At 35.6% G+C, this 14,827-nt stretch overlaps 1 protein-coding gene and 1 long non-coding RNA gene across 3 annotated transcripts in view; one reads left to right on the plus strand and one right to left on the minus strand.

The window, feature by feature from the left end:
- Window positions 1-91: 91 nt before the first annotated feature.
- LOC126915422 (uncharacterized) lies at window positions 92-1,524 on the minus strand. 2 transcript variants are annotated; one of them, XR_007710186.1, is made up of 3 exons: window positions 1,348-1,524; window positions 1,063-1,253; window positions 92-264 (listed from the first exon to the last, which is right to left on the minus strand). It is a non-coding gene; the product is annotated as an uncharacterized LOC126915422 (long non-coding RNA). The 2 variants fall into 2 exon arrangements; XR_007710185.1 differs by lacking the exon at window positions 1,348-1,524 and having other exon boundaries at window positions 1,063-1,295.
- LOC126915407 (RNA polymerase II elongation factor Ell) overlaps window positions 1,207-14,827 on the plus strand; it is a 142,693-nt gene continuing 129,072 nt past the window's right edge. The window contains exons 1-2 of the mRNA XM_050720067.1: window positions 1,207-1,321; window positions 1,877-2,778. Of these exons, the coding sequence (XP_050576024.1) occupies window positions 2,647-2,778 (132 nt within the window). The 5' untranslated portion in view covers window positions 1,207-1,321; window positions 1,877-2,646. The remainder of the gene's footprint in view (window positions 1,322-1,876; window positions 2,779-14,827) is intronic.

The raw sequence follows: 14,827 nt of genomic DNA on the forward strand, positions 1-14,827 counted from the left end.
CATAGGTCAAAAAAACTTTGTCACATTGCAAATATGTTACATAAACTTACATTATCCAAAATATATCACATATATTGATTAAAAATAAATATATTTTTCATATTGTGGTTTATTGAATGTTGTTATAACTACAACAGCTATAATTCTTGATATATACATATATACTATTAAACATATTATAATGATATAAAGAACTTTTATGCTTCACTTTCCTTCTTTGATGCTTAGATTGTCTCCGAATTTGTACACTCTACCCAATACTTCCTACAAAGAATAATAATATTTATTAGTATCACAATCTCATATTGCGGTACAGCAGTACTAAGCAATGTATTTCTTAATCACGGAAGATTAATGAAAATAAAATATAAACCTATTTAACTACAAATGTCAATGACAATATATTGTTAGCGAATTATGAGCTTATTATCTCTCCATTGTTACATCAATTTTATATTACTTTTTAAAAACCACTTTATTAGTGCTGATAGATTAAAATAGTTGAAATTTAATACTAAAATTCATCAGTTTATTTAACTTGCTCGTTACACTGCTGAGTTAACATTAGATACCAATTTTTGCAAATAGTGATATATTATTACTTAATAAAACATATACAAATAATACAAAACACAAAATCAGTGATTTTGGGAAATTACATCAACAATTGCAAACAAATCGAACACATATTAAGGACTTTAAAAATTGAGTGCATTTCTTAAAATAAAAGATACAAATCTCTTCGATTCATGAAGGCCTGAAATTTGAATCAATACACATAACATTCGGAGACATATACATTTACTTAATACATAAAGCAGTAACTATATAATTTAATGAAATTAAAGAAGATTTTATAAATCATTTTGAAGATATAAATGACGTTGATATATTTGATGATTTTAATAGTAAATTTAAAAAATTCAGATCTTTTCTTGCTTATTACAACTTTGCTTACCAAAATTCTTTTGAGCTCACAATTCGCGATAGCTACACTTCAGTACAGCTTGTTTTAATGAACTATTAAATATTATGATGATAGAAATGTTCTTTATATATTACCACTTCTCTTTTGCGAGCATCAGAATTATAAGAGATGTACGTAAAAGGCATTGTGCTGAAGCGATGTCTTCGATAATCGAACGTTGTTGTATACATTATCCAGCCGATCCAAACCGTTAGTATAGTAGTTAGCGGTGTAATCTTTTCAATCATCTCCAAATTTTATACTTCAACTTTTCTATATAACTGGGCTAAGAACATATAATATTTAACGTTGATAAGGTTACTGCTCTACAGTGCTACCACATCAGTGAATTACGTAAGTCCCTTTCTGATTTTACATACCATATTTTCAATTGGCTGAATTATTCTCGAGTTTATAGCTTATTTTCGCATAAAAGAATGATTTGTTTTTAAAAATAATACACAGGCGTGTTTAATTAAATACATTCCATAATGTTTCATTAACCGAGATAACCAAACAAGTGATTTTTAAAACATTTTCAATAAATTTCACAATTTATTATTTGATTTGAAAGAAATCTTTATTGTCGTCAATAACTAAATATATAAATATATAAATAAATAAACAAATAAATAGATAAAAAGATAACTGGGCAAAATGGTTCCTACAAACAAATTTGTCAAATCAAAGCAAATATAGTAACATGATTCACTGAATATATAGAAAGGAAGAAGACATATATTTTTGTTCTATATCTTTCTTTCTGATTATATTATTTTTTAATTTAGCAATTTATAATGCATATATATACATAAAATATATTAGACTTGTAAATGCTTAAGTATGCAAATTATTTTATCTTCTCACGGAATTAATATGTATATGTGGAATTATCAAAATCGAAAGCAGATGGCAGCACTAATACCCAAAAAATGAAGCGGTACGATAAAGAACGTCAGTCGATCATTGACTGTGGCCCGAGGAGGTCGGTAGGGTGCGCAGTCGTGTGCTATCTAAGTATAAATCGGGATTGGTTGATGGTTCTCCCGTAAGCCCCACCTACCAGGTGGTCGTTCGAAAGTGTAGTTGTGTAGTTTCTTACAACGAAACGACGGGCGCTGCTCTCTCCTTGACGTATCCAATCGCGAGAAAATCTGAAATGAGACGTATAGGTGCGCTAATATGTGACGGTTGAGAGAAAACGAAGACCAGGAACGTGTGAGAGGGTGGTTTACGCGCGGGTGCTACCACTTTCGAAGCGTGACGAAGAAAACGGACCACGTAAAGAAGTGGCAAAGGTGGAGATCGTGAAAAAAGATACGCGTCGAGAAAACGAAAGAAAAACGCGTGTGTGCCAGAGCTACGTGCAAAAAGAATCCTCTATTTCGGGGGGGGGTTGTATATATCTTTCTCTCTCTCTTTGTGTCTCTCTACTTTCCTCTTTTTTTTTTTCTTTCTTTCTGTGTCTCTCCATCGTTACTCCGATTTGTTGCGAGTGAAAGTATCTATCTCGTTGCGGCAAGTGTTTTCTCGCCGCGTTGTATACGTCGTTCTCGTATCGCAGAGTAACAAGTAAAGGTAAAAAAAAGTGATACGTTTAACTAACAAGGACGTCAGCTGTGTGCGCTTTTACGAAGGGGACGTGTGCGAGAGAGAAACTACTGTTGAGAGACAGAGAAATGGCGGCGCTGACGGCAGGTGTCCAGTATGGTTTGTCGTCGCACAGCAATTTTCACGAAAACAAGTCCCTGATCTTCGTGAAACTCACCGACTCGGCGCAACGTGCCATCGAGGACTTCCTCAGAAATCGGGTAAGTAAATCGTACTCTTATTTCGTCCCATTCTTCGCCATCTCTTTTCCTTATGTACAGGCTAGGAATTGCGAGCTCGTGTGCGTATATATGTATGTATATACGTGCTGACGTGTGTGTACGTACGCGGCTCTGCACGCGTCACGAAGCAGTCATGTGTGCGTACATGTGTCGTAATGTCGTGCCGAGGAAAGAGACACTCGATCGTCACTCACTCGCCATATTTTGTATGGTATTTCGTTACTACATGATCAAAAAATTGCCATGTTTGCTTGCAGAAATTACCGTGAAACGTTATTATTCGAAACATATTACGGCATCGGTGAAAACACTAGTAAAAAGATGTTCGAATCAAGAGTTAACCCAGGCCACGTTGGCTTGTTAGCAGCTGCTTACTGCTCTACGTATTTTCTTCCCTCTTAGCCCTTTCGTATGCGATTGACAGAAAAATCGAACGCGATTCAGTTTAAAACGATTACGAGTGTTCTTTTCGCCGAGTTAATTTGTTCGACTATATCATTACGCTATATCCGTATGGTTTGACAACGACATTACGTAATAAGAGATCTGACAAGGCAGTTCACTTGCTAGATTCATTTCCAGATTGCGACTAAGTTTATTAAAACGAATGTTTTGTCCGCTTGCATATTTTACTTTTGATTTAAGAATTCATTAAAATAATAGCATTACTTTTTTGCCATTGCAAAACGTGAAAATCGATTAATCATCTCTTCCATTTACGGTAATGCGAAACGTGTAGTACATTTTTCTTTCGATTTTCTTTATCTCTGCCGACATTATCGTAACCAATATCTTGGAATATGTTTCGTCTCGCTAATCGACGGTATTTCGTGCTTTCGTAGAGGTTATGTTTGACCACCATCTGTGTTCTTCGTAAGACATTGCATCCATATTTACCTGTTTCGTAGCAATTGTTTAGTATATAAAAACAAGAAAATAGAGAATAGAAAAACGAGACGCGAGCATGTCGCTACGATTACAAAAAATATCGTCACAACTTTGACGACTCTTGCACCACCTGACATAAGTATTCCAACCTCTTGGACGAGATTCGAAAGTAAAGTCGTCGAAGGGGCGTATGCCTTTCGTCAAAATACATCGATGCTAAAGCAGATTGCGTTGCAATATGCATGTAACGCTTTGACACACACGTATTATTAATATGTACATAGACTTGTAAAGCAAAAATTGGATCAAGCGGGCGAAATAAAAGATGATGACGTGAAAATGTCTGCATGCGAGTTTTGCGTGATTCACAGTTTGCCACAGGTTCCTCGTAGCTTTCGATCGCGCGTTTTTTAAACGTGTTCGAGATTCGACTCGATTAACGCAATTTCAGGAGTAATTTTGCGCTTCAAAATCCAATTCACGTCAATTGCACGACAAATCTTTCAAGCTGTTAAACTAGAATACGAATCTTCTCTTTCCATATGTTACCCTTGTCGTTTATGAGTTCGACGATTTATCGTCGATGCGTTGGTCGAATAGTAGATTATTTTCGTGTTTTCTTTATCTCCGACTAGGAAAACTACGACGTTTCGTGATGTTAACGCGTGTAACTATATATTATCCAACATTTTCTTCGCGAATCGAGTACGTCACTCGTTTGAGATTCATATGTTGTGTTTCCCTTATAAGTTGAATATTTTCATTTTTAAATTTTTCTACAAGTTATAAATCAAAATTGTCGTACATTGAAATAAATTATCTTCGACTTCTGAGCTTTTTCATGATCGCTCATTGATTAACAACTCTGCGCATAATTGAGATAGAAAATATTATTTTATTAATTTTAATCCTTGTATTTTCGTTCGCAACGAACGTCTCGTAATTAGATTATCTTTTCGAAGAAAAGAAATTAAAATGATTAGTTGAGACAGAAATACGAAATAATTAATTCGACTTTGTATTTAAGATGAAATTTTGCTTCGTAGACGCCAAACGACCTGAAGGCCTATAAGCAGTAATAGTGTGCACGAAGAATCCGCGAAATTGCGATCGGAATGCTGTAAAGCGTTTATTCGTTCCACATCAGGAAGCGATTATATTATGCTCGTTGGCCGCCATAAACTTACTCAGAGCGTGTCCTTTCCCGCGGATAAATATTTGCTTTTCGATATTCATTGATGTAATTTCAGCGTAACATTTCGAGATTTGGATAATTGATTGCAGCGCCAATAATAACCTAATTTATTTTAATTAGCTCCATCGATTCCGCGAATTTATAGCGAATTGGAACGATTTCGACGAAGTTGCATTGTTCATTTGTTGAATTTTATTATTATTATCTTTTTCTTTTTTATAAACAAATTGCGATCCTATATCGGCTGAATTATATTTACATTCTTAATATTGCTTAAGTTTATTTACTTTTAATCAATTGGTAACTGTGAGGTGTTTTATTCTTTTTTTAACGCTTAATAAGATGTTTTTATAATGTTTCTTTTTTTCTAACCGATTTCGATGAAAAACTAAAAGTTCTCAATATAGGATCACAGAGATCTTTTATCTGTAAAAGAAAAATCTATGATCTACAATTTCTAACTGTTTCCATTTACCGATATTACATAATTAGTGAATTATTGTGCCATATGGTTTTGGTTGGTGGAAAATGGAACGGTCTCGAACGAAATGACCAAGGAGACGAGTCGTTCGATCGAATAGAGAAAGGCACGATGGGACGCAGAAACGTGGCACGTGTTCGAATCTGCCTGATTCGGGCGTAGTTGCATAATACTGCGGCCAAGTCTCCCACACTTATGGTTGAGGACACGCTATTGAGCAGGGAAATGGAAACGGCTAGAGGAGGACGATAAAAGAAACGGTGTTACGAACAATAGGTAACAGAACGGAGACTTTGTGCGTTAATGAGAAACTTCGTCACCAACGTTAGTCAACCTTCTTTTATACAGTTGGATAAATTTTTATTTATTACGGATTATTAGATAAATTAATTGGACAAATCAGATTTTAAGCTAGATTTTTCGTAGTTAGATTCGCTTTTTAGTTTAAATGATAGCTTTATTTGAAAGTTGGAGGAATTATGCCTGAGTTGGGGTTGTTATCGAAAATGTTAAAACACGGAGTTAAATTTAAATAGTAAATTTAAATAGTGAAAGCAAAGTAGCGGATGCATTGCCTGAGAGTATTCGATATTTCAACGCAATTAAGTTTCACAAACGCCAAATTTGTATTTCTTTTCTAAAATCTCATCTCATTTTCGACTGACATTAAATTTCTAATTCGTGGCTTCGTGAAAAATCCCTTCGTTTATTAGGTAATTAGCAGTAATTAGTAATTAGTTAGGTAGTTATTAAGGTAAACCCTGGAATACAAGAAGATACGTTGGAAATCTTGAAATTTCCTCTTCGACTAAGGCAAAAATATTAACTCGCTGTTTTCTAAAAATCCCCTCGTTATTATTTATAGAAAATTATTGGATCGTAATTAAGTTTCAAAATTATTCGATCGCTCAGATTTTACATTTAAATGCTCGCCTTATAAAAATGGCAGTCTCTTATTGTAGTCTCAGGCTATTTTGTTGAGTTGATGCTTCTGGACTAGGGAAAAGGAGTATGGGTTAAGGGAGAATGTATGTGCCAGGGTTCTTTAAAAAGCGTCGTAAGATTCACAGGCCTTCCGGGCTAAACTCTCCCAGAGGCCAGTTTGGTTCGGGTACGTGGCACCTAACCCCACAAGAAAAGAGGCGTGGGGCCCTCTTTGAGTAGCACAGCTGTTCCTCGAAACTTGAATAACGATCCGGGGGAACAGGCCGCGCCGACGGCTGGAAATTTTACAAACCAAGAATAAGTATTGCCTCTGAGCGTGATTCGAATCAAGGTGTCGTAAAATGGTCCCTGGCATTAACCGGTTGCCGAGCGTATTCATCGGCCAATCGTTTTCTTACAACCTCGCATTAATACAAAGTAAAGCTACTGGTTGTTCCAAATAATTAGATGCCTCTAGTTTCTAGCGCTTGAGGAAAATTAATTCCCTAAGGGAATTAGGGAAATATTTGTAGAAATATATCAAGAGGAACCTGTATAAAACATTGGAAGAAAAGGATGGTAAATGTAGCTTTTATGGAAGATATAATCGTAATTTTCAGAAAATTTCTAATCGACCTGATGTTTAGCATGTAATGTACATATAATTATATACATATTTATATATCTATAAAAATTACGAATATCAAATCTCCTTCTTTTATTTTCTTTGTGGCTACATATTAATAATATGTCGATGCTCCTAACAAAGTTAATATTAATTTTTATTTATATCGAAACTTGATCATACATGTACAGTAAGCTATTCTACTTTCATCGATCTTTATTATAATTATTTATGTATAGTATATTTAAAAACACATTAACGACTGCGGTTACTCTACTGTTAACATGCAATAACCATGTACAAACATGTTACTTTTCTCCAACGAATAACCTTCCTCTACAACAATTATCTTTCCTCTAGCATTAATAAATTCGTCGGTGCAAAAAGAAAAAAAAAGGAACACTTTTCTCCTTAATTCTCTCCTTTCGATACATCGATTTCTCTGTCGAATGGTACCGAAGCTTGTTCCTTCAACTTTCCCCTTTCGCCTGGAATTGTCCTCGTCATGTTGATCGTTCGACGAGGCCACGCTTATCAGACCCGCGATTAGGTAACACTATCCGCGGTCGAAGCGCGAAGTTTAACGACGCCGTGGCGCATGCACGGAACGCGACCCGGACATGAATGTAATTACGCGCGTGTCAGTGTCGTTACTGCGTAAAGGAGAAGGAGCACGTGTCCGCTTACTTACGCACGGCCACACGCTACGGGATACCATGGAATCGGTGAATCTAGAGTTCGACTAGCGATCCGCGGCAAATTGCGGCAAGTGAAAGTGAGCGGCCGAGATGAATCTCAGGAGGAGTACATATTTCAAGAAATAATGTCAACGGTCGAGAGCCTTGAAAGTGTCTTCCAACGAACCGATCTTTTGGTCCTCTTTTTCTCGTTAGTTTCTTTGTATCAGAATCGTTGGAGAAACGATTTTCTGCCTTTTTTTTCTTTTTTTCTCTTCTTCTTTCTTTGCTTCCCCCCTTTTTTTCCTATTTAGGTTTGACGGATCGCGTAGGATGAGAATGAATCATGTGAATATCGAGGGAATCAGTTTTTAGATTTTTCAGTCGATCTTCTCTTCGTAAATTTTATTAATAGGTACGATAGAGTTAGAATCGATGAACGAACTGTTATTTGTATATTCTTAGAAAGAATTTATACTCTCGCTGGAGATCTCCCTATTTGAATTACGAGTTAAAATGATCATTTTCTAAAAAAGAACAACTGCCATTTTTATCAGTTTCGACTTGTAAGTGGCATACGAATAGAAATGTCTTGTTATAATAATCTGGCTATTTTTAAATTCAACTGGTTAATATGGATATGGAAGAGAAGCATTTAACGATATGTACTGGTTTAAGGCTACTTAAATCGAGTATCGACTTCGAGGAATCTGACTATACATATCGAAACACGCAATGCATTCGTAATGACGATAAACGAATGAGAATCTTCTGCAACAACATCCTTCAAGTTTTATTAAAACAGACGTGTTACGTGTTAGAGTGCATTGCTTCCTTTCTAATCGCGCTATGAATGTATAAACGCATAATACAGTTCAATCGCACATATATGTATCTACATATGTATGAAACATCGTGTACGTAAAACCATATAGGAAATTCCTTTGAGAAAAATCTGTACCAATATGAATCAATTAACTTAACGCGTTCTAAATGATAGATTTAACCAGTTGAATTTAAAAATAACCAGATTTATTTGCCATAACGTGCCCGGGAAGCTATCAGATAGTAGAATTGATAAAAGATAATCGTCAAGATCAAAATTGAGCGAGGTGACATATGTCGTGATTGCGCACACAAGAAATACTCCTGATTTTTAACAATAACGTTTATTAAACTTTTGACAACTAATAACAAATAACGATTAACAACGCTTGATAACTAATAACGCTTAACACTGGCTATCAGGAGTCGACTACTCGTCTCTCTATGTTTGCTTCGCGTAATCCTTCGCACTTCGCAGTTTGGGCCAGATTGATTTTCTTTGATTCAAAAGCCATGCCGATTCTTTTCTTTGTTGGCTATCGATATCGCGCGTTTGTTAGAAGTCCGCGACGGTTGCCGCGTATGCGTTCTCCCGAAGATTCGGCGAAAGAGCCGTAGGGATATCGATGGCACATTAGGCTTGTTGGCATAGCGCTTTAAAGATAAAGCGCTTTGTACCGCGAAGTCGTTAGCCGTTGGAAATTTCCGAGGTCGAGTGTCGCCACATGAGTATGAAAATTAAGGTTCGATAAAATAAGACATACAACGCTGGGACATAGGTTTTTTTAACGAAATTAATTTTCCAGCTAAGTAGAATATCGTAGAGTAAAGAACGCTATTAACGTGGACGAGTTCGAATGCCAATAACTACCGAGATAAGAGAAAGGCATTTAATGAATGAAATTTTTCGCAAATCATCGAACACGCTCGTCACGCATATTATTCATACTCGTTCGGCATCTCATTTACACTTGCGCTATTAATCGATATTTTAAGCCTGCAAAGAATATCTCAATAATTAATAGATTTGGAATCCCCGTTTTTTAATAATTTTATATTCGTTATTCGATGATATTTCGAATTACGATATAAAATGTACGCAGATACATATATGGTTGATTATAATTATTATCTAAATTAAATCGTTATATTATGTTTAATGAACGTAGCATACGTACATACTTTTTTTTTTTGTTAATATGTATCATACGCACGTATGCAATATTTTACTATAATTTTATCATTGGTATACGTTATACGTATGAGTAGCGCTTTGCATAGTCATAGCTTCGACAGCCACTCGACTGACTTTCTCACAAAGAAAAGGTTAAAATAATAGAATTAAGCGATTCGTCCTGTAGGTATACACACATATCCTTGGTGGAAAACAAGCGTTCAATCTGAATTTACATATATTTGTACTTACAAGAATGTCAAGTATGTATGTACAATGTCCTCTTACGAGGAATTTTTATAAGTATAATCACGGTTACACGGAGAAACGTATATAAAAGCAATAAAAATAAAGTATAAAAGTATATAAAATAAATCTCACTTTCGCTCGAATTATCGTATCATGTTCGTATTAACGTGGAAGCCCCCAATGGATTTAGCGGATCAATGCTTTTTATTTGCTCGGCATCGCAAATGAGACAGATCGAATCTTCTACTAGACGTTAGTTCGCCGATTGTTTGCAGAAATCAATTTTGATCGGTGACACAGTTGTTAATTTAGAGCGTGCGTCGACGAGAACGCGCGTGCAGATAGTCGGTCGTCGAAAACGAACGATCGTCGACAGCGAATAATCAGAGATTCGGAAAAGGAAATGAGACGCTTGGGGACTTCATGACGCGCCATGCAAATTTATTCAATCGCGAAGTACACGCGAGGAATCATCGTTACGTGTGGTCGTTATGCAATTAAACAAAATCGATGCAGATCGAGCGATATTAAGTTGCTCTTTGGATTCAAATTGCGTTTGCTTGATATTGACGTTGACTCGTCGACGATTCGTAAAAGTTTAGAAATCTCTATGTAGAGGGGCGAAGAGGACTTGATAGAAATTGTTCAGAATTTTTGCAAGAATTTTCGAAAAAAAAGTCAATTGTAATTTGCAACTTTTTCGCGTTGCTACAGCTTTCATCGGTTACAAATGATATTAAATTATTCGCAAATAATACGTTAGATTATTAACGAGACATAGAGTAATGATAAAACTTTGCAGAATGCCATGGATTTTATAAATATTTGTGATTTAGGATCGAACAAATTTCTTGGTTCGTTTTAGTAAATTTGTAATTTTAGTTGGAAGCGGTAGAGTGAAGGATTTCATGTAAAATTCTAGGAGCATTAGGGTGTTACGGGTTTTAAAGTATGATGTATCGTCGATAATCTGATTATGCGATTGTTGTTATTAACCTTGAAAGGACGCGTGTAGTAATCTATTATTGTACCATGTCGAGGTAAGTGCATAAAAAGATAAAAGGATGAAAGTAAGCGGATATCTGTATCATATATTACATCTACAGTTACATCATTCTTATTAAACAGAGAAGCTGTAGATATTTAAAAGTTTCGATATTTTCATTTCTTGAATGTTCCATTTTATCGAACAAAGATATCGTTGCATTTGCTTCAAGTTTTATTAGCAAATTTGTCAGCAATAGAGAAATTATTTTTTATAATTCGGACAATTATATAATAGCAACCATATAAATAGGGAAAGTTTCTAAACCAAATTCAACGATATAAAATCAATTAAATACATAAACAAAAGTTCGGAAATTGTCCTACATTTACAGTGTAATAAATTAAAATAAAAAGAAATATCTTCAAATATCATCCTATATCATAGCGAAAGATAGAGACAAATATTTTCATAATATAATTCCCAACCTGTCGAGTTATTCCAATTTACCGAAAGCTATGTATCCTCATTGGAAATTCTCACTGAATAAATTGGTATCAAGATACCGTTACGCGTGGCTAAAAGGTGAGCCGAGCGCTTAAATTGTATCGAATAACGATAGAAAGTGAAGTTGCTCGTCAAGTTCGTTTGTTCGACCTGAATCGCCTAAAACGATACCTACTTTGGAAACGAAGCATAGCTTCCACCTGCCTGTTTCACATGCATTCAACGAGATTCGCATAGAAATAAGGGCCAGTCTCTTTCTTAGGGACCACGGTATCTTTCTTTTCCATCTTTCGATCTCCATTTTATTCAATTTCGCGTACATTGTCTGACCTTTCTTTCTTATTCGGGTTCCTCGAACGATTTTGCTCAACTTGCTTTGAATCGCCAAAAAATATGAATGAAAGTCGAATACGAAGATACTCTGTGCTGTACATGTACCAACTTTCTACTTTACTTTCAGACTTGGATCGATCAAAGTAACGCGATAAAAATAGTTTGTTTACGTAGAATGAGGCAAAGCAAGGAAAAGATAAGAAAATATATGGTTTCGTGTAGTGATACTTTACAGGACATTAGCATAAATAAAATGGAATAACAGGTTGAAGATAACGTAATGTGGGTTTCTATTGGGTTGACAACTAAGAGATTGCGGATTTCGTCGATACTACCTAATGACAAAATCCGCAATCATTTAGTTGCCAATCCAATAAATCTGTACAGACGTTCGACGTACGTATGATAATTAGAACGGGGATAGAATATAATTTATTCGAGATTTCCTTCACTCTGCATACGAATTTCGCTTACACGTAAAATTTCTACTAACGCTAATATACGATAAAATGGGCCACTTGGTTGACAAGCGAATAAAATCTTACGCCACTGAATGCTACTACGCCACTGAATTGAGCTTACGCCACTCGCCAAATGAGAGGCTCGGATGATGTTGTGAAAAATAAAAAGTACTTGTTTTCAACGATTGACAAAGATCAAAGTTACAAACGACTACTAACTATCAATTCACTATTAAACGCATTTATTCATTTATGCACTTTGTTAGTTATTTATAACTTCTAATGTTATGCTTTTTCGAGTATTCAAAGTTATCGCATTATCCTACAAGTACAATATCATAATTTTAATAATTAACAAAAACGATATTTTGTTCATTCTTCACGCTAGAACAACGCTCGAAATAAAAACGATGTGACGAAACGTCGAAACGATAAATTCGTATTTAGAATTAAATTGACTGTATTTGGTATCGCGAAGAGGCGTAAATTTATTAATTCCAAAAGATATTTATATTTTTTCGTTGAAAAAGATAAGAGGAGCCCGATAACTGCAGATCGATTGGCTCTTATTATTCGCGATAATCATCCGAGTTGGAATAGGTTCGTGTGCTGTGCCCGACGAATTGTATCCTCAACGAAACCACCATGACCAATAGCCGGTAGCGTTTTCACCGTCCACGAATTTCGATGAGAGCCGGAGAAATCGAGTTTCGCTACCGCGGGAATGGTATTCATGCGACGATTTGTGTTCCATCGAACCGTTCTGTTCAGGGTATTCTCACTGGGCACGCGTAAATTCACTGGAATCGATTCGTACACGAGTAGAACAACAATAAATGTGTCTTGAACAATGGGTATTTGCGGAAGATAATGTAACTGAATTCCCGTGAAAATGATTTTTAAATTGGTTAAGTGCTGTCGAGATAAATTACTGTCTTCTATCGTCAGATTAATTTCATCAGATTCGGATTATCTTTGTCAGTAAAAATTTTTAATTCTTTTTTCTTTTTATTTTTTTGAAGTTAGTCGAGACTTTGAATTTATTTTGTATTCGAATCAATTTCGCGTTTGCAAAAATTATTTGCTTTTTGAACAGGTAATAGACTCGTGGATAAATAAATTGAGAACGATTTTTATAGATATTTTTCTCGAAAAATTTGTAGCAAACTGGAATGTACTTTGGTATTTTTTTTTTTTTTTTTTTCAAAGATTCTTCGATATTTAATTATTAGAATTTTTTATGTGTTTCATATACCAGTTTACTCGTTTTTGGTTTATCAGTTTTCATATACGCGGTTTTAAGCTCTTAAATTGTTACATATTTGCAGAATATCTTTCGAACGAATATCGCAAAAGTTCTACCCAACCTGGAAAATTTCTATAAAATTTCTATAAAATCCGTTGACGTTGGGCGATAAGAAACCCGATGGCATCCGCAAGAATTCAACGGTGCCAATTTGGAAGATTTATTCATAGAACGTACACGATAGATGAATACCTTTGTTTATACATTCTTTCAACGCGATGATTTTTATTTTGTGTGCAAGTCACGCGTGAAAACCGAGGAACATCAATTTCTATCGAGCCGTTTACGGTTCGATGCGTTTTCCCTGTTTCCTCGTCGAACATACTCGGAAAAACATTGCACACATTGACTTACCTATCTCTTGCGGCTTAAGTAAAAAATATGTCGAAAATAAATTTCTTTGTTTGCGTCAATCGTCAGATATTCTGGGTAGTGAATTTTTTAAAAATATCTCGTCCAAACAACTTCCATCGTAAAAATTCCTAAACATTCGAACATTTTTCTAATAGATTTCTTATAGAATTATGTCAAAAGACCTAAAATTCTACATCATTTTCAAGAGCGAAAATCTGAAGCTACTCGTATCGTTTGAAAACATTCTCCAAGAAACTTTGTCAAAGCAAATAAAACAAGGTAAAATTAATTTCTTCGTAAACAAATTTTATACAGGTTCAAATCACCTTCTTTTAATATCCTAAGAGATATACGTCAGAACATAGACAACGCGAGATACGTTTTCGTTCGTTTCAATGTTTCGTTCAACGAACTAAATTCTCTATTTTAATGGCGAGCAAACTCTAACTGGGAAAACATCTTTGTCTTCATTCCAATCTTTGTGTCGCCAATTTCCAAATTTCTTCATCGATCTCGATCGTTTCGTTTCGGTCGAGCGCACAAACTGCGAGTCTCCGCGGACAAACACGGCCAGGAATCGGAAAAATGCGCATCGATAAATTTGACGAATGTCCGCGCGAAGCGTAGTGCGGTCACTATACGCAGGCCACGCGAAATAATCCGTGGAATGCGTGGACCCGGCTCGTATATACTATTTACGCACGTCGAAGCATCGTTGCATTGTATCGGCCGCGGTCTTTGTGTCTATAAATTCCACGTAGTCGCCGCGTAAAAGCGCAGTAAAAAAGGTGCAAGTGCCACGGCGTGGAATGCAGTTGTAAAGCTCGTGCTCACGCTGAAAAAGATCCGCGACTTCTTTATTCTCTGCGAGACTGTTTCTCCGTCGCAAAGTTGCGCTCTCTCAAAAGAGATATTCGTTCAGATACAAGCACGGCCCTGTTCTCTGTACATAAAATTTCTCACTCTCGCTCCTATGGTTTAGAACACGAATTTTTCGGATCTGAACGTGTTTTTCCTATCTACGTGTTTTGTCTTCCTGGTAAA

This window comes from Bombus affinis, chromosome 4 (assembly GCF_024516045.1).
Source record: "Bombus affinis isolate iyBomAffi1 chromosome 4, iyBomAffi1.2, whole genome shotgun sequence".
NCBI classification, from domain to species: domain Eukaryota; kingdom Metazoa; phylum Arthropoda; class Insecta; order Hymenoptera; family Apidae; genus Bombus; species Bombus affinis.